This window comes from Condylura cristata, unplaced genomic scaffold, assembly GCF_000260355.1.
Source record: "Condylura cristata isolate star-nosed mole 26May11 unplaced genomic scaffold, ConCri1.0 scaffold00036, whole genome shotgun sequence".
Taxonomy (NCBI): domain Eukaryota; kingdom Metazoa; phylum Chordata; class Mammalia; order Eulipotyphla; family Talpidae; genus Condylura; species Condylura cristata.
This window is the reverse complement of record NW_004567137.1, coordinates 1,076,734-1,094,720: the sequence shown is the minus strand read 5'-3', so window position 1 is coordinate 1,094,720 and position 17,987 is coordinate 1,076,734. Positions and strand designations below refer to the sequence as shown.

Sequence of the window (17,987 nt, the reverse complement as noted above, 5' to 3'; positions counted from 1 at the left end):
CCCATCTCTGGTGTTTGACCTTGTGAGACCTTCCATTTAAATTTTTTCTGCTTGAAGTTTCCATAAGAAGCACAGTGGGCAAAGGTTCCCCCTTCACATTTTGGACTCCAGGGACTTGGGTCTGAGTGGGGACATTGCTCACAAAACCCCTGACTGTCTCCATCATCTGCTTATTCCTCTTCAGGGCACTGGACACCTCTTCGTAGTACTGCAGGTGAGTGAGTATATTTTTGATCACCTAAAGGACAAGACCGTGTTTTTATCATTTATTTCCCATGAGGAACATTTAGCAGATGCTTAAGAAGTGAATGAACATACTTGACCCCAAAAGGATTAAGAGTTTGCTTTTATTGTATTTCATTTTGTTAAAAGACAAAGAGTTTTGAACTTTTTTTTTCTGATGGTAAAATATGAATGAAAGTCTTTGGAGGAAAATAAGCCAATATTTTCAACTGTGTCTTGGCAACTCTTTTATATTCTATCTACTTTCACACTTTTTATTTGTACTAGTACCCAATTTAAAACTACAAATAGCACAGCTTTTAAAAAAGGAATTGTGGTTTAATAATAGCTATTCACACAACCTATTAAAATTCTTACTAATGCATAAAACCACAATGGATTTTAGTGGTTTCTGTGTAACTGTATGTAGTAAATGCCATATTCCTCACCATCTGAGATTTGTTAGAGGGACTGAGTGTGTTTCTTTTATTAACTAGTGGATATGAGTTGTAAGTGGCAGCTTTCAACAAACTTAATCTGAAGTTTTGTAAATGAGTTTTACAACTCTTAATATTTTATTCAGTATGCTGGGGAGGAAAAACGCTTCCCATACAGGTAAATTGTCTGGGGCCCTGTGAATTAAAATAACCAAAGATACTAACAAGAGAAAAGGCACAGAAGTTTTATTGCTTTTACATGGATGAGAGTTCATAGAAAAGAATGAAACCCAAAGAAATTAGTAGACGTGGCCTTGCAAGCCTCAAATCTCAACAAGGGATAAAGTACTTAGGTTTCAAGAGATGATGCACGGGAGAGAAGTAACTAGGGGGATCGAGTAAGGCTGTTTAGGCAACCTTGGTGTTTAGGCAAATTCAGTTTTCTTTCTCCACTCTTCTCCCTGTGGGAGGAAAGGATATCTTCCTCAAAGGAAATTAATGCCTTGTTTTAGGTAGAGAGAGGGAGAGCAGAGAACTCTTTGCATGTCTGTCCTCAGTCACAGGCATGTTCTTCAAGTAGAAAAGGGAAAGGTGACCTTCAAGTAGAAAGGTGACCTTCAAGTAGAAAAGGGAATGTTACAGCTGAAACATACACTATTTCCAGTTTCATTTGCTTTTACAAATCCTGTTGCTGTTGTTAAAGAATCCTGTTTTCATCTCAAGTTTTAAGTCATTAAAAATGATAAGACTGTAAGGTATATTTACTAAAAGGGACGATGTCTTCATCCTATTCTTTTAAAAAAAAAGACATTTGCATATTTTATTCAAATATTATCCATGCATAGCTATGTTCTACAATTTCAGTTCCAGTGATAGGTGCGCAGGTTTGGTGTGTGACTTCTGTAACATGACATTATATCTCAAATATTCTTCATTTCTTGCTTGCTCACAGCCTTATTACTCAGCAGCCGCAATATGAGCCTAACCATTCTCTCCTTGTCAGACACCAACACCTGCCTTCTGGGGGCGGCTCCACCGTAGGGTGGGGGTAGGGTGAATGTGGTGGTTTGTCCCCCTCTGGCCAGGTACGACGACCTGGGCCTGCAAGAGCAAGACTTGGGGAGGTCAGTGGTCGCATCCCAGCCCTAAGCTGAGACAGGTCAGGCTGGGTTTACACTCCAGAAGCTCTCTCCTTGCTTTCCCCACTCACAGCCTAAGGTGATTGGAATCCGTTCCTGTGGCGCCATAAAGGAACACTCACCTTTCCTAATCCAGCCCACAGTCCGGACTTGTCCAGGGTGGGTTCTTCCTGGCACGCTCTCCTGTCCTGGCAATTCACCGACCCACTGTGCGCAAAGGAAGAGCCAGGCCTCGAGCTCTGAGCATCATGGTCTACCTGCTGACCTCCGAAGTCCAGCAGCTGCTGCACAACAAGTTCGTGGTCATCATGGGGGACTCGGTCCAGAGAGCTGTGTACAAGGACCTGGTACTCCTGCTGCAGAAGGACTGCCTGCTCACTCCCAGCCAGCTCAGGGCCAAGGGAGAGATGAGCTTCGAGCAAGACAAGCTGGTGACTGGGGGTCAGTTGGGCCTCATGCATAATGGCACCAACTACCGCGAAGTCCGCCAGTTCCACTCCGACCATCACCTGGTGCGCTACTACTTCCTCACACGCGTGTATTCCGACTACCTCGAGTCCGTCCTTCAAGACCTGCAGTCGGGGGAGCACACCCCCGACGTGGTCGTCATGAACTCGTGCCTCTGGGACCTCAACCGCTACGGGCCCAACGCCTTGGAGAGCTACCAGCAGAATCTGGGGGCCCTGTTCAGCCACCTGCGCCAGGCGCTGCCCGCGTCGTGCCTCCTGGTGTGGAACACGGCCATGCCTGTCGGCAAGAAAATAAAGGGGAGCTTCCTGACCAACCACCAGCCATGTAACGAGTCCCAGAAAGCCAAAGTGATGGAAGCCAACTTCTACAGCTCTGTTGAGGCGGATAAACACCTCTTGGACGTGCTGGATTTGCACTTTCACTTCCGCCATGCGGAGCAGCATAGGCAGACAGACGGGGTGCACTGGGACGAGCGCGCCCACCGACACCTCTCCCAGCTGCTGCTGGCCCACGTGGCTGACGCCTGGGGCGTGGACCTGCCTCACCGTGACAGGGTGGGCAAGTGCATCAAGAATGGCCCTGCAAGGGAGACGCCTAAACAGTGGGTGGAGAGGCAGTTGGCGGCCGGCAGCCAGGATGTGGCCACACGTCCGCTCCTACCCTTGCCTCCTCCTGCAGGGCCCGGGCTCAGGCCCCTACTACCGCTCCCAACCCCACCTTCCTGCCTACTGCCGCTCAGTCTCCTGTCCTCACAGCCTCGTGCTGGCCTCTTCCCCCAGCAGACGCCCCAGTTTCAGCCCTATCCGCAAGGTGCCTTTTTCTCAGACTATTTTCATTCAGATGTCCCCTTGTCTTCCCAGACTGAACTTGACTTTGTGTTTGATCCCCAGCCCCCTCTGCTGCCCTTACCCACACCCTGTTATCAGCAATGGGACCCTGTAGTTCATAGGGGTTTTCATGGGTTTCCTCCTCGGGGCCCTTATGCACCCTGGAGACGGAGGCCCAGACCTTTCAAGAGAAGGGCCCCAGACCACTCAGAGCCAAGGCCTCAATAAGGTGGACTTCAACCTTTTCCTCCACCTGCCCATGGAGTGGACAGATCACTGACCTTGTTAATTATTTGGTTCATGTTTGGACCTATTTTTGTTCACTCCTATTACCAGTGAAGGTAGACTAGAACACGCTGTGACCCATCTTGGGGCCTCTGGCTCCTGTGGGAGTGACCAGGCATAATTCCTGCCTCCCTATTCCCTATTCTTTTCGTAAAGGTAAACTTGAAATAAAGAATTTGTTTCACAAAGCAGTGATTGGTTTTATGCGTCTGTATTTAGTGCTGCCTCCCCTTTGCTAAGCAGTTAGTTCTGCCCGAGTAAGGATAGGAGATGAATACGGGTTGGGGCACCTATTTGATGAACTATTCCACATGAGCTGTCCGACATAAATCTTAGGATATTGAGAAAATTGATGTGATTGCTTACAAATAAAAAAAAAATTAATCCTTTGTGATCATGTTTTCTGGAGATTCTTAGGGATCCTTAAATTTTAGACAGGGAAAACTAAAGATAACAAAATTTAACATTTACAAACAAGGAAACAAAGGCCAGGAGAACCCGGTGACTTGTTCTGGGTCACACAGAAAATTCTCCACTAGTCTAAGTGGCTTATACTAGTCTCTAATTTATATTAACTTTCAAGGCACAGGACTGACTTACACCACAGCAAATAGCAAACCAAGAAGGGGAAGTTTACTAAACATGGTCGATCCATGCAAGTCATGGTGAAAAAACCCTGTAACTGCATAACCAGAAGCTTATTGGCCTGCTCTGACTTCTTGAATAGAGTTTTGCCTTGAGAAAATTGTCATTAAAACTAACTCATACAGGTCCTCCCTGGTGGCGCAGCGGATTAAAGCACAGCACTAAGAAGCTAAAGCCACCCAGCAAAATTCCAGGGAGGTGACCACCCACGTGGTATGTCAGACTTATTTTGACCCACCCACTGCTCCCCTCAGCAGTATACTTTGTCAATCAGCCTGTTCTGCTCCCCACTATGTCTCTGGTGAATGCTCTCTCTTCTCCTGCACCTCTGGCCTGCACCCCAGTTATGTATGCATAAATAAATCTTTAAAAAAACAAATTCATATAGGGCTGTCCCTGGTGGCACAACAGGTTGGGACATAGACTATTGAGCTCTACGAAATCCACTGCCTGGCCAGAGAGCTAACCCACATGGTGCAGCAGACCTCTCCTATCCTGCCCACTGTTGCCCTCAGCAGTGCATTTCAGTCAGCCTGCCTATTCTGCTCCCCACTCTGTCTCAAGTGAGTCCTATCACCACTCCCTCCCCCATCTCTGGCCTTTACCACAGTTCTGAATCCATGAATTGATAAATCTTAAAAATAAGTAAATAAAACTCATCCTGCTCATTGACAATGTGAGTGATGGCTGTGACATAAAACTGAGCTGGAAGGCACTAGCCAGCCTCAATTCCAACAGAGGGCCACAGTCATCTCTTCTGTTTGGTAGGAATGTTAATATTGCAAAGATGTTAAATGCTAGGCCCTTTGTTAATAGTTAAAAACAATATGATATGAGTAAAATTGTCCAAATAATAAGAATCTAATGATTTGATTTAGCTGGGTCCTCAACTGGTCTATCCCAAAATTTTAAGTGAGGGTAAGTAGATGGTATCCTGCAAAAATGAAGTTGGTGAATGCACAAGAAATGATTGAAATCAACTGTTTATGGTAGAAATACATGGTGACTTAATCCACTAACACTGAAGTTCCTGGTGAATAAAGCCTGTATCTTACTTATCTTTGAACCTAAATCTTGGTGCAATGTCTAGCACTTACTAAGTACTGACTAATGTTTCTTGAGTGACTCAGTGAATGAAGAGGTGGTACATAAATGTGTTTCTAAGTATCTCTAAGGAGATACTATAAATTGGATAAAAATATAAATGCCAGAAACTATATAAACTAATGTTTAATCTTTTTAGCACATCTGAAGTCATTGCCAAAACAGCCTGGTGGTGAACTTTGAGGACTTTAGAAAGATCGGGCCTACGAGTCCAAATTTGCAGAATGTTCCAGAAGAGTCAGGAGAGAAGGCAACTGTCTGACTAATGTAAATGTTTACTCCCACTGAGGAGAGGAGTGCATTGGGCTCTGAGATTTGGGTAACATTAGCCAGTTGTCTTTATGCTGGCTTTACACTTCATTAGTACACTCAAGCAGCATTAGCTGACACATTTGTATTTCTATGAATATATGGATAAATTGGTGTTGTGGTTTATATCTTCTGTAAATTAGGTTAATATATATTAATCCTCAAGCTAAGCACACCTGAAGAAACAAGGAGGATGAGTTTTTAGATACATAGTACTGAGGACTAGATATTAAGTCTGATAATTCTATGATAGGGATTAAATTGCTCCTATCACTTAACAGTCCTCTTTCTATCAGATAGTGGGAAGTCTTGGAAAAGGATGCTTTTCCTTCCCAGGTGCATTAATTTTCTGTTGCACTCTAAAAAATACCTTTATGGGGCCCTCCTTGGTGGTGCAGTGGGTTAGGACTCAGCACCACAAGCTAGTCACAGCGGCTTCAGTGTGAGTTTGCTCCCCAGCTCCAGAGGTGACCCGCATGGTGCAGCAGATCTCTCCAGTCTCATCCGCTGCTCCCCTTAGTGTGCTTCAGCGATCTGCCTGTTCTGCTCCCCACTCTCTCTGGTGAACCTCTCACTGCCCCTGCACCTCTGGCCCGTATCCCAGTTCTGTACACATAAATAAATCTAAAATAAAAATACCTTTACAACTTGAGAAAATACCTAAACAAAATAACTACAACATGAAAAAATAGCTAAATCACACTTCTGGAGGATAAAAATTTAAAGTCCATTACCCCAAAGAAAAATCGTACTGCCCTACGTGATCAGGCTTCTGCCTGCCCTCACAGTGTTATTTTCCAGAACACTCTTCTTTGCTCTTGATGCTTTTAAATGGATAGGATTTCTATTTGCTCATACAACATGCCAAGCTCTTTTACTATTGGGTCTTTATACTTGCAACTCCCTTTGCCTAGAATATTCTACATCTGCTATTTTCCCACTCTTTAGATATCCAACTATTCTCCTACTGTCCCAAGGCCCTCCACACCATGTAAGCTCAAGGTACTGCTAGCATCTATTAGGCATTCTTTATTTCCTTTGTTTTGCAGCCTGCCCTGCAGGGGCTTCAGTAGTTCCCTGTTAGCCTCTCCCTGGAGCGGAAGCTCTGTGTCTTGCTCACTATTGAGTTCCTTATGTCTATTAACACAGAACCTAACAAATAAGGTCTTCATGTATATTATCCTCAGTTAAATGTTCAATACCATAATTAAGTCATATTGTGTACTTAAGGATGCAATTTATATTTAAATCAAGCAGGATTTGATTACTTTAGGAAATGTCTCATACTATCACTTAAGTCATTCTGAGTGGCTAACATCCACTGGGCACCCCATTCCCACAGGGGTGAAGAGGCTAATAGCACCTTCTGTATGTGATTGTATTTCATCTCATATCTATGGTGACCTTGATCTACATAGAGCTTTCTTTTTTAACGTTTGCTTTGTCACCTTGATCCTTAAATTAAGAAACCTAGTGATACAATCAAACTATTATATGGTAAAAAGAGCAATAGTATCCAACATTTATGAGGGAAATTATTGCTTTTGTTTGTTTTTCACTTTTACTTTCTTTCACTTTAAATTGAACTTATTCCCTAGCCCAGAAGTCATGTTTCTTCTGAGATATCTTTATTTTCTATGCAGTCTCCTTCCCTGGTTTAGGAACAAATAACTGCCCTTTGGTAGTAAGTACTGTCTTGTATGGCAGGGGGACCTCTTCCACCATGAGTTCTGTGATGCATCTTGGCTTTGATCACCTGGATGTGCTCGTTGACAGGAGTCTACATCTAAACCCTGAGGCTGGGCATTGTTCTGCATTTTTAAGCATGGACAGTAAACATTTAGCATTCTTGGGAGTCACCAACCCTGCAACCAGCCGTACTGTTTGGCCTGGGCACACCTACCAACTCCACTACAGTAATGCCAAGAATGGCACGCAGTGCTTGGGCAGAGACATCCTTCAGATGGCTGTGGCCTTTCAGGTATGCATACCCTGATGGCCCAGGCCATCTCACAAGGGTTTCTCAAGTGAGCACGAAGATTTCACCGTCTTGATTTGCATGGCTTTGTAGGGTTTTCCAGGTTAAGTGAGTTGTGAAACGTGTTCAATAATCACCCGAGGCCACTTTTGGGGAGAGAACGGCTTTGTGGTGAAGATTTGGGACTCAGGGTGCATTTGCCTGTTCTCCAACTCAAGAAATGACAACACTTAAAGCTTCTCATATTTAAATCCTGTCTCCAGTTTTCTGGAAAACGAAAGTAAAATTTATGTTTAAAACAATATTATCCAAGCAGCATTTGTGTCTCTCAAGGCTTTATAGCACCAGAGTCTATTATGTTATACCAAAGGCCAACACTTTACAGCTGTAACTATTTTTTCTACATGTTCAAATGAAACCCTGGATTTGAAAGCAAATGGAATCTACCATCTTTCATAGAATTAGGATCAGGCCCCCTGAGTGGTTGACAGGCGCCCTGCCCCTCACTCCCTGGAGAGCTTCCAGGTTGAATTCTGGAGTGGAACCCAGTAGCAGCTTCATCTTTGACACCTTTTTGCTTATTAGTTCTGCAAAAATGAAATTGTTAGAAAATTTACATTATTAAGATTCATGTCAGAGGAAGGATTTAGCAATGCTTTAAAGCTATTCTGTAGGGACCTTCGCTGCTGGCACAACGTGTTAAAGTGCAGGACTATGAAGCTGTCCAAAGCCACTGCAGCACAAGTTTGATCCCCAGCCATGGGGGGACCCACATGGAGTGGCAGATCCCTCCTGACCTGCTTGCCCCTCCCCTCAGCAGTGTGTTTCAGTCAATGTGCCTGTTCTGCTCCCCACTCTGTCTCTCGTGAGTCCTTTCATCCCTCCCCCCACCTCTAGCTTGAACCCCAGTTCTTGTATGCATAAACAAATCAATCTTTAAAAATAGTAAAGCTACTTTGCATATGTTCCATAAACCCTAGAAACAATATCCTCATCCTCACAACTTCAAAAGTCTTTATCATTGCATGCTTCATTCATAGCTGCAGTTTTCATAAAAAGTTACACATTAAACTTAATAAATAAGTCCTAAAATAAGTCCTTTTGTGCCATAATCTTTACTCCACATGCATTCATAATGGCTTCATGTGGAAATCCACAATGACTTAAAGTAGAAGCTTTAGGAAAAAAATCTTGATTAAATGACGAAATATGCATAACCTAGTTATTTTGCTGCTACATTTAACCACAGGCCATTTTCAAGAGTAGCATCTTCTAAAAACATATTTTGGAAAATATTGTTCTAGATAATGCCAGATAAAATAATTGGCGTAAGTGAAAAGAAACTTTCATTGATGCATTCCATATAAAGCCCTTTTTGTAAAAAAACATTTTTTATTGAAGTAACTTTGCCTTGTAGGCTTAAGGTGCATCATGAAAAATCAACATATGTGGAGATTATACTAAGTTCACTGTTAAAAGTTCAACTCCATGCTTCCCCATACACCCCATACAACTGGTTCCTTTTACTGGATTGACCCCTTCATTCGCAATCCCTCTTTGTTCTGATAACCACTTATTTGATCTTATAGTCTAAAAGTTTATTTTTGTTTTATTTAATCACTTTTTTAAAAAAAGATTTATTTTAGCATAATTGTACAACCACATTGGAAAACAGTTTGGAGGTTTCTCAAATGGCTAACAATGGAGCTTCCATATGACCCAGCCCCCCAACTCCTAGGTATCTACCCAAAGGACACAAAAATATTAATTCAAAGGGACATGTGCACCCCCATGTTTACTGCTGCTTTATTTACAATAGGGAAGACATGGAATCAAACCAAATGCCCCAAAATAGATAACTGGATAAAAAAGATGTGGTACATGTACACAATGGAATATTACTCAGCAATCAAAAAATAAACTCATGCCTTTTGCAGCAACATGGATGGAGCTAGAAAAGATCATGCTTAGTGAAAGAAGCCAGAAAGAAAAAGAAAAATACCTATGGTTTCACTCATAGCAGGAGCATAAAGGAACAGGGGGAAAAATAATAATGAACAACTATATACCAGACACATTTTATGGGGGTGAAGTGGGAAATGGGAGGGGGGAAGAGCATGGGACCATGGTGATGGCACAAGGGTGATTTGGTGATGGAAATACCACGGGGATTATAATTGAGATGGAAAAAGGCATAAAATGATGCAAAAATAAACTATTATAATATATTAAAAAGATTTATTTCATTTAATTATGTATACAAGAACTGGGGTGTATGCCAGAGATGTGGGATGGGAGGGTGAGAAGATTCACTAGAGACAGTGTGGGCAAGAGAAGAGGCCGATCTGAAATGAGTACTGAGATGAGAGATCTGCTGCGCCATGTGGATCACCTCCCTTCCCAGGGATCGAACTTGTAGTGGCTGCAGACAGCTTGATAGTGCTGAGACTTAACTCCTGAACCATCAGGGAGGCCCCAATCACTTGTTTTATCTCTTTATGTACAATATGTAAGGGAACTCATGTCGTGTTTGCCTTTATCTTATTCACTAAGCATAAAATTCTCCAGGCCCATCCATGTTGTTCATCTTTATTTTTAGAAATGATCTGTCCTCCACTGTGTATATATACCATATCTTTGTTCCCTTCTAATCAAGCATTATAATAATCGGCCCAAATACATGTTAATGTTCATCAAGTAAATTTTGGACAACTCGGAGATTCGCTAGTTAGCCATAGTGGGGTGAAATGGACCCAGAATGATTGTTCTCTTCTTCCTCTAAGAAGGGATGGCTCTTCTTAGGATAGTCCACTTTAATAGCAAGAATTGGGGAATATCCAGTCCCACCTGCACAATACGGGGGGTTCCACCTCAGGTGTGTGCTGTCTGGGTGACACCCCTGTGGAGCATGGCCATGGGAAGCAAGGAATAAACAGTATTCTGAGACTGAGCACGTACCCAGACACTCAACACAGCTCCCTCTGTCAACTGCTAGCAATGTTGCTGGCAGAGCTCAAATCTCTAGAAAAAGAAGTGTATCTCCTAAGGATGAGGACACCAGCAGGAGCTGCTGTGACAGCACCTTTCCTGATGACGAAGAGACTCTGCAGACCACATGGTTTGTGACATTGACCCTGTCTCAGTGTCACTCACAGGTGCCTTCCTCATGCCACAGTGACACCTCCCAGACCTGGCTGACACCTGGCTATTAGTTTGGCTTTTTTTCTTCCCTTCTCACTCTCATGTCTTGCATTAATTTTTGTCAAATAGTCTTTGATCTTATATTTTATCTCAGTAATATGTCACACTGCCAGGATGATCCTTTCTCTACCACCCATTTTTCCTTAACTGCATCATGCCCTAAGGCAGCGTTCCTCACATTTAATTTAGAGGCCATTAGAATATTCTGGGGTGCTTGTTAGAACATCACTGCTGCCATCTCCCCTGAATTTTTTTCTCATTCAAAAGGTCCAGAGTAGTTGCCTAGAATTTGCATTTCTATTCTAACTTTGAAAATCACCATAAATGTAAAAGAATTACATTCCCACTCATCTAATCCACTCATTGTCTAAATTTATTACCACGGATAACATTTTGCTGTATCTTACCTTTTTTTTTCTGAAGTAAAGTAAAATATTTCATAATATTTCATCTCTAAATAGATCATGTGTTGGAAATAAGGTCATTTTCCCACATAAGCACAAGGTAAGTATCTCCTCTAATAGAACAATAACTGTCCTCTGATAATTTATCAACTGAATAAATGTGTCACTCCAAAAAGTTATACATTGAGGGCCCTCCCTGGTGGTGCAAGGGGTTAAAGCATAGCACCATGAAACTGTTCCAAAACCACTGCAGCACGAACTCCATCCCTGGGCAGGGAGGTGACCCACATGGCACATCAGACCTTTCCTGTCTTGTCCACTGCTCCCCTCAGCGGAGTATTTCAGCAGATCTGCTTGTTCTACTCCCCACTCTGGTGAATCCTCCCCTGCATCTCTGGCCTATACATCCCAGTTCCTATATGCATGAATAAATAAATCTTAAAAAAAAAAAAAAAGTTGTACATTGAAACCCTGCCCCCAATGTGATGGTGTTAGGGGTAAGGCCTTTGGGAGATAATTAACATTAGATAAGATGTTAAAAGGTGTTAAAACTATAATGAGAAGTTGGAAAAACAAGACCCTTACCCAAATCCAACCACACTGACACTGTGACCTTAGATATCCAACCTCTAGAATTCTGAGGAATAAATGTCTGTTGTTTGTAAGTCACTCAGTCTATGTTACCTTTTAAAACAGCCCCAACTAAGACAAACATTCAATCCTCAAAATGTGTTTTTTTTTCCCTGAAATGTTTTTTTATGTCAACTCAAATGGGGACCCACTAAAGAACCACACTACATCGATTTTATGTCTGAATCTTTTAGTCTAGAAGAGAGCTCAGCCCACACTCTTCTTTTTCTTATGATGCTGACTCGCCGAGAAGACTTGTCCAGTAGAATGTTCCAAATGCATTTCTTCGCCCTTACATTTAATTTTTCTTTATCCCCTACAAAATGACTGTTAGATCCAAAGATTTGATTAGAAGCAAGTCAAATGCTTTTGATAAAACACTTCACAGACAGGGCAGTGCACTTCACAGTGTACCCAAATTGGGGCACACAGTCAATTTCCCAACATAAGATGCTAAGATTAATCACCACATAAATGTGACAGTTCAAGTTGATGTTTTAAACTTACATTTCCCCATTTGTGTCTATGGGCAATGCATTGGCAAACTTACCAATCTGATGTCGATACTACAGTTCTTCATTAATCTTTTACCTAACGGTTTTAGTATCATTGATAATTTTTGCTTGAAATTATGACTACAGGGCCTACCTGGTGGCCTAGGGGTTAAGATTCAGCACTATCACTACTACGGCCTTGAAAGGCTAAGGAAAAAGAATAGGGAAAGTTTGGCAAGAAATAAAGTGTGAGACCAAGAATAGCAAAAGCAAGAAAAGTTTATTGCGCTCTTGGGCAGCACCTCCAGACCAAGCCAGAAGGTGTTGCGTCGATTGAGGGTTTTGGGGTTTCTTAAGTAGGGCTAGGATGGCCGGGGGTTGACATGGCAGAGAGGTCAGGGTGGTCACCTTATTTGTTTTTGTTTTTGTTTTTGTTTTTGCCTTGTTCGCCCAAAGGGCTTTGGCGCCAAGTGGCCGTATCTGGAGTTATTTTTCTCTTTTTGGTACAACAAGGCTTCCGGGAACTAAGGGCAGTGGAGTTTCTTGGAACACCCTGGGCAGTGGGGCTTCCTAGAACACCCAGGGGGCCGCCGGGGTGTTGGGGAGGGGGATATGGGGTTTAACCTAACAGGCCTGAGTTCAGTTCTTGGCCAGGGAGCTAACAAGATCTCTCTTGTCTCACTGCTGCTCCCCTTGGCAGTGTATTTCAGTAATTCTGCCTGTTGTGCTCCCTGCTCTATCTGGTGAAATCTACCACTCCCTGCACCTCTGGCCTATAGCCCAATTTTTGTCTATGCTAAAATAATAAACAAACAAACAAACAAACAAATAAAAGAAATATTGACTATATTAGAGGTGGGAAAAAGGTTATTTTCTGATCTTAAAACCATTAAAAATAGGCCCTCCCTGGTGGCGCAGCAGGTTAAAGCACAGCACTAAGAAGCTTAAGCTACTTCCTCATGAGTTCAGTCCCCACCTGCGGGGGAGGTGATCCACTTGGCACGGCAGATCTTTCCTGACCCACCCGCTGCTCCCCTCAGCAGTGTACTTCACCGATCTGCCTGTTCTGCTCCCCACTCTGTCCCTGGTGAATCTTCTCACCCTCCTCATCTCTGGCCTGTACCCCACTTCTGTATGAGTAAATAAATCTTAAAAAAAAAATTGTTAAAAATAGGAAACACTCCTTTACATAATATATTTCCATTTGAAAATCTTATCTAATTTACCAGTAAATAAATAGTTCCAAATCAAAGTGAGGGTATTTATGTGTCTATATTAATTGGCAATGATATATTCAGCTCTTCCTCATTATTGGCAAATATATATGTCTAATTCAAGAAAAGTTTATTTTGAATAGGGAATGCATTACATCTTCAGGTTTAGAGAGAAAATTTAGATAAGAAACCATATAAAATCATTCAAAAAATTGCTACTTGGATGAAATAATATAAGAATAATAAAGAATTAAGTTAATTCTTTAATACGAAGTCCTCAGATGTTTCCATTGAAATGCCTCTAACGGTGGAGGAATGGAACCTCTGTTACAGATTTGTTCCCAGTAGCCTGTCCTAAAGATTAAATTTACAGTAGAAATCTTGTACTGAACTCCACATAGTGTTACTACTTGTTTTATAAGAATAAATAACAACCTTCAAAACATTGAGAAAAGTCATAGCTGCAAAAATATAGGTGATTTGGGACTATAAATTAGGAGAATAACATTACCTTATAGGAACATTAAGGATGAATGACATTTCTTTTAAAATTAATTAAGTTTTAAAGATTTATTTATTTATGCATACAGAACTGGTGTATAAGCCAGAGGTGCAGGGGTGATGAGAGGCTTCATCAGAGACAGAGTGGGGAGCAGAGTACAACACTGAGGGAAGCTCAGGTGAGACAAGACAGGTCTGCACGCCATGTGCATCATGGTCCAGGGACAGGGTTTGAGCTCACACTGATATGGTTTTGACTAGCTTACAGTGCTGAGCTTTAACCCATTGCGCCACCAGGGAGGGCCCATCAGGTAACTTTTCTAAAGCTCTTATAACTGATTGGTACTAAGTGAGCACAATAAAAATATTTCTGAAATAAAATTAAAGATTTGTTCCAAGTTGATTCAACTGTTAAAGTAACCACCATAGGACCGCCTCCCAGGGTGTTACTAACCCCGGTAAAGACACAATTATGCTTGAAGTAGGGGAAAGGAGACTGTTTATTTAAGGTAGAAAAGCTCTTTACTTAAAGTATATTAGAAAAACGATCAGAGACCAGAGGAAACGGGCATGCCGCCAGTTGCTGGCAGAGGGCAGGGAACACCAGGCATGTTAGGGCACAGCCACTTCCACAAAGATTTTATGCAGAGAGACCAGTGCCCGGGTGAGGGAGGAAGCTAATCAGTTGCGGAGGTGATGATCGGTGTTTCTTAGATCACTTCCATCAGATTGGTTGGGTTGCCCGTTAAAAATTGCAAAGGGCCTCCCTGGTAGCCTGTGCTGTCACCACTATGTCCTGAGCTCCATATTGGCCAGGGAGATGACCCACATGGCTCAGCAGACCTTGCCTATCTCCCCTCAGCACTGTGTTTCTGTAGACCCACCTGTTCTGCTCCCTACTCTGACTCTGATGGATCCTCTCACCCCTACACTTCTGGCCTACACTTCCCCTGCACCCCCCTCCCAAATGCAGGACATGTGGTCCCCTGCATGTAGACACCCAGAATCATTGTGGTGGGCCTGGGGAATCAGGATTTGAAACATGCCGGTCTCTGATGTAACTAGAATGTGAAAACCATTGCTATAAGAGATGTGGCTGAGAGTTAATGTCCTTTTTTCCTTAATAAAAACAAAACTTTAAGAATACTTTTGAGGGCCCTCCCTAGTGGCACAGCAGGTTGGAGCACAGCACTGCAGCAACCACTTTGGTGTGAGTTCCATCCCCCACTCCAGAGGTGACCACATGTGCAGCAGACCTCTCCTGACCCACCCGCTGCTCCCCTCAGCAGTGTACTTCATCAATCAACCTGTTCTGCTCCCCACTCTGTCTCTAGTGGGTCCTTTCACCGTCCCTGCACCTCTGGCCTGTACCCCAGTTCTGTATGCATAAATAAATAAATATATATTTTTTTAAAACAAAGAATACTTTTGAAAATATATAGCCTGCTTGCCATGTCAGAATAGCCTAGAACTTGTGGATGGAAAAATTTAGCAATCATCTCACACAATAATTCCTAACTCTGGTGATATGTTTTTATAACTTAAAGAACTTAAAAAACAAAACAAAAAACAGTACACAGGCCCCTTCCCAAAGCAACTGAATCAGAAATTAGGGGTCAAAAACCTAGACATAAGTTTATTAAAAAGCAGCCCGCCCTGGCCTCAGATGCTTCAGTGCAAGTTCCATTCCGCCCTGGAGGTCATCCACATGGCACAGCAGACCTCTCCTGTCTCACCTGCTGTTCTCCTCAGCAGTGTATTCATTGATCTGCCTGTTCTGCTCCCCACTCTGTCTCTGGTGAATACGCTCACTGCCCCTGCACCAGTTTTGTATGCACAAGTAAATAAATCTTTAAAAAAGCTCTCCAAGTATTTCTAATGTGTGGTCAAGAATAAAAGTCACTAATTTGGTGCAACCTCATTTTCCAGGCAAGGAAATGGAAGATGACTAAAAAATTTAATAACTTGACTAAGATGACAGAGCTCTCTTCAAAAAAAGCCACTGAGTAAGACACTATCCATATAGCAATGCTGTTTTACAGATAAAGACAATGACCCATTATTGAATTCTTTAAACCATTTAGTGCTCCTGATTAGGAATTTTTAAAAATTGAAATGAATACAATATCAGACAACCTATCAAATAGTATTATTTCATTGGGTTATGTGTATATGTGGCTGCAAGAATAAGTTCCCCCAAATCTAGAAGGTAATTTATGTCCAAAGAATGAAACAGGCCCTTCCATTAAATACTTTTAAATTTTAAAGGGGGCCTCCCTAGTGGCTCTATGAAGCTGCATGAGTTCCATACCTGGCCAGGGAGTTAACCTAGGGGTCCCCACACTGAAGCCAGAGTCCCAGGTGGAGGCGGGATCCATGCCACTTGCACTGACAGGTCTTATACCCGGCTTGGTTATCTGTGATATCTCTTGTGTAAGATTAAAGATGTCAGATGACCCAGGGACATATCATTCCTCCACTAAGGTCAGTGATGTCTGTATAGATCACAAGTACAGGTTCACACACAGGTTCTTCCCAGAGTGGACAGAACTCTTAAGGTGATGGGCCTAAGATGGTATCCATATAAAATGGAGTCACTTTGGTTTTCTTGTCTGTGTGTGTGTTCTCTGAGTAGATATAAATGTGATTTCTATGAGTTCTCCAAAAACAATTGGAAAGTCCTCCTCTGGAGTTTCCTTCTAATTGGAACATCTGAGGTTAGAAGGTGGTGCTTGTAATGGAAGTAGCTGCCTCCTTTGTCTGGCAAGGAGCACACATGGAGGGTCTGAGTGACACTAAGTTCAGAACATGGACTTGAGGGTGCACATTGGGACATTTCAAATCTATATCCCTTACTGATGATGAGAATTTGTTCAAGAACTAAATTCTTCATGACTCAGCTATTTCAACTTTGAAGTGAAAATAATACCCAGGATTGTTAATTTTAAATAGCATAATATTAATAAAACACTTGGCATAATGCTTGGCATGTAGCTTGTAGTTAATAAATACAGACAATTAAAAATGTATGTGAGGGGCCTTCCCTGGTGGTGCTATGGGTAAGGACGTAGCATTGCAAGCTAGCTGCAGGGAGTTTGATCCCTGACTTGGAGGTGACCCACATGGCGTGGCAGACCTCTCCTGACCCCTCCCGTTGCTCCTCTCTGCAGTGTACTGCATCAGTCAGCCTGTTCTGCTCCCCAGTCTGCCTCTGGTGAATCCTCTCACCACCCCTGCACCTCTGGCTTGTACCCCAGTTTTGTTACATAAAGAAATAAATCTTAAAAAAAATGTATGTGAATTCTGATTTCCTCACTGAGAGAAGAACTGAAAATGTACCAGAACTAGAATGGTCTTTGGAGGGATGTATATTCTGGGTGTCTAATATTTATTTTAGAAGGGGAAAAAATTAAAAATAGCAATTGCTTTCACAGGCAAACTATTAGCAAGAACAAAATTTCTACTTTCACAGAGCTAGAAATTATGGTACCACAAGGAGACCTGCTTTTCTGGGAGACAAAACATTCCAATTTCTTTCCCTTTCTTTGTAGAGGAACCCTATGTAACTGTTACAAGCAGTCAGTTAATGCTCCAAATTAAAAATGGTGCAATAAAAGCAATTTATAATATAAACAGAAGCTGGGATGCCAGTGGCCACAAAGCCTTGAAATGGGGAAAATGAAGCCTCGTGCCTGAGTGAAGCTGGGCCAGGGAGGGAAGAAAGCAGGGCACTGAGGCAGATTACAGAGAGTGACACGAAACTGTTGTGCTGTTGGACATTTGAGGACATCAAAGCGCCAGCCCCCATGCGTTCACGTCTCTGTGGGTCCAGCTTAACAAGCTACGCAGGGTAACTGCCACCGCGGTTCGCGCAACTCCTCAGCAGAGCGACGTCACCACTTCAGAAAGTCCACAACCAACACTTTTCATCTTCTGATCAACGCTGTAGCGGAATCCTCTAAATAATGAAAAGCCCCTACTTCTGAACTCCCTCCACCCCGCCCCAACACCCCATTCTCCTAGTCTTAGTCTGTTCTACTAAGGTCAGTGACAACTGTGCAGATCACCAGTACAGGTGTACACACATAAAGGAAACCATGGGGAAACTGTCTTCCCAGCCTGGGCA

General features: G+C 42.6%; 1 protein-coding gene across 1 annotated transcript; it reads left to right on the top strand.

Moving 5' to 3' along the window:
• The first annotated feature begins 1,936 nt into the window (after nt 1–1,936).
• Nucleotides 1,937–3,355, top strand: PCED1B (PC-esterase domain containing 1B). Its single transcript, XM_012732790.1, has one exon. It carries the CDS (start codon nt 2,047–2,049, stop codon nt 3,322–3,324), a length of 1,278 nt encoding a protein of 425 aa, XP_012588244.1. The 5' UTR covers nt 1,937–2,046; the 3' UTR covers nt 3,325–3,355.
• Nucleotides 3,356–17,987: the final 14,632 nt, after the last annotated feature.

Coding starts and splice junctions, on each gene's coding strand:
- PCED1B (XM_012732790.1), top strand. CDS start 2,047: ATGGTCTACCTGCTGACCTCCGAAGTCCAGCAGCTGCTGCACAACAAG.